At 56.7% G+C, this 1,509-nt stretch overlaps 1 protein-coding gene across 1 annotated transcript in view; it reads right to left on the bottom strand.

Annotated features, from left to right (window-relative positions):
- TICAM1 (toll like receptor adaptor molecule 1) overlaps nucleotides 1-360 on the bottom strand; it is a 2,298-nt gene extending 1,938 nt beyond the window's left edge. Inside the window, exon 1 of the mRNA XM_006754106.2 lies at nucleotides 9-360. Within this exon, the coding sequence (XP_006754169.1) occupies nucleotides 9-219 (211 nt within the window). The 5' untranslated portion in view covers nucleotides 220-360. The remainder of the gene's footprint in view (nucleotides 1-8) is intronic.
- Nucleotides 361-1,509: the final 1,149 nt, after the last annotated feature.

Raw genomic sequence — 1,509 nt, 5'->3', positions numbered from 1 at the left:
CCCCAGCGGGGCCACCGCGTCCGCCTGCAGGGCCTCCAGGGAGAGCCTGGCCTCGGTCTCCTGGCCCAGGGTCAGGAGCACCATGGCGTGCAGGAGGTCCGCCCCCCGCCGGCCGGGGCGCAGTGTCTTCAGCTTGTGCTTCAGATGCAGGAGCTTGTCCTGGCCTGCCCTGCCCAGGATGCGAAAGGCATCGGAGAGCGACGGGTCCGTGCCGGCCATGGGCAGGCTGGGTGCGGCCTCCGATGGCAGGAGAAGCGCTGGCTGGTGGAGGCATGATCCACACCCCTGCCTCCTGCACGCCCGGCGTCCCCTACCCGCTCACCATACCGGACTCCAGGGAACTATGGGAGCAGACCTGTGGGGAGCAGGAAACACATGGTCATCACTGGGGGTAGGGGTGGGGGGCACCTGCCTGCAGAGGCCACCATGACCTCTCCCATCAGGAGGACCCTGGGCAAGACGTGTCCTCTCCCCCAACGTGTTTCCTCCTCTTGCGAGAGGATCTCAGCCGACACTTGCCTGGCGTCACCCGAGAGGTAGATACTGCTATCCCCCCATTTGCAAATGAAGAAAGTGAGCTAGAGAGGTGGGGTCCCTTGCTCAAGTCATACAGCCAGTGAGTGACAGCTGGGATTGGAACCCCAGCCGTCTGGCTCCACAGGGTGTGTGCCTGACTGCAAGACTCCACTGCCTACGACGGTAATAAACCCACTTAGATTGTCTCAAGGAACTGAGTGGTGTTCCTGTATGGAAAGTTCTGGGTCCGCTGACTGGAAGTCAGCAGGGGCTCAATACGTGTTTGAGAGGAAAGCAGTCCGCCTCCTGGATGGCCCCGGGAGCCCCACGCCCTGGCTTTCCTGGCCGTAGGTAGTCCTTCCAACACGGCCAGAGCTGATCTGATCGAGAGAGAACGGCAGACCGGAGGGGGTGTCACTCATGACATTACGTTAGAAAACACACTGGCTTTCTTCTGAGTCACTCTCTCTACGTTTTTATTTTTAAATATGTTTTTATTGATTTCAGAGAGGAAGGGTGAAGGAAAGAGAGAAACATCAATGATGAGAGATAATCATAGACCAGCTGCCTCCTGCACGCCCCCCATGGGGGATCGAGCCTGCAACCCAGGCATGTGTCCTTGACCAGAATCAAACCCGGATCCTTCAGTCCGCAGGCCGACGCTCTATCCACTGAGCCAAACCAGCTAGGGCTCTATATGTTTTTACTGATTTTAGAGAGAGAGGAAGGGAGAGAGAGAGAGATAGAAATATCCATGAGAGAGAAACCAAGATGACGACATAGGTAAACACCGGAAATTGCTGCCTGCCACAACAAATTCAAAAATTCAACTAAAAGACAAAACGGACATCATCCAGAACAACAGGAAGGCTGGCTGAGGGGAAATTCTACAACTAGAAGCAAAGAGAAAAGCACACTGAGACCCAGAGGAGGTGCGGAGGTAAAGTGCAGAGGTACGGAGGCTCAAGCGCTTGCGCGGAAAGGGGCTGGAAC

Source organism: Myotis davidii, unplaced genomic scaffold (assembly GCF_000327345.1).
Source record: "Myotis davidii unplaced genomic scaffold, ASM32734v1 scaffold551, whole genome shotgun sequence".
NCBI classification, from domain to species: domain Eukaryota; kingdom Metazoa; phylum Chordata; class Mammalia; order Chiroptera; family Vespertilionidae; genus Myotis; species Myotis davidii.
The sequence above is the reverse complement of the archived record's forward strand: the minus strand, read 5'-3'. Positions and strand labels throughout refer to the sequence as shown.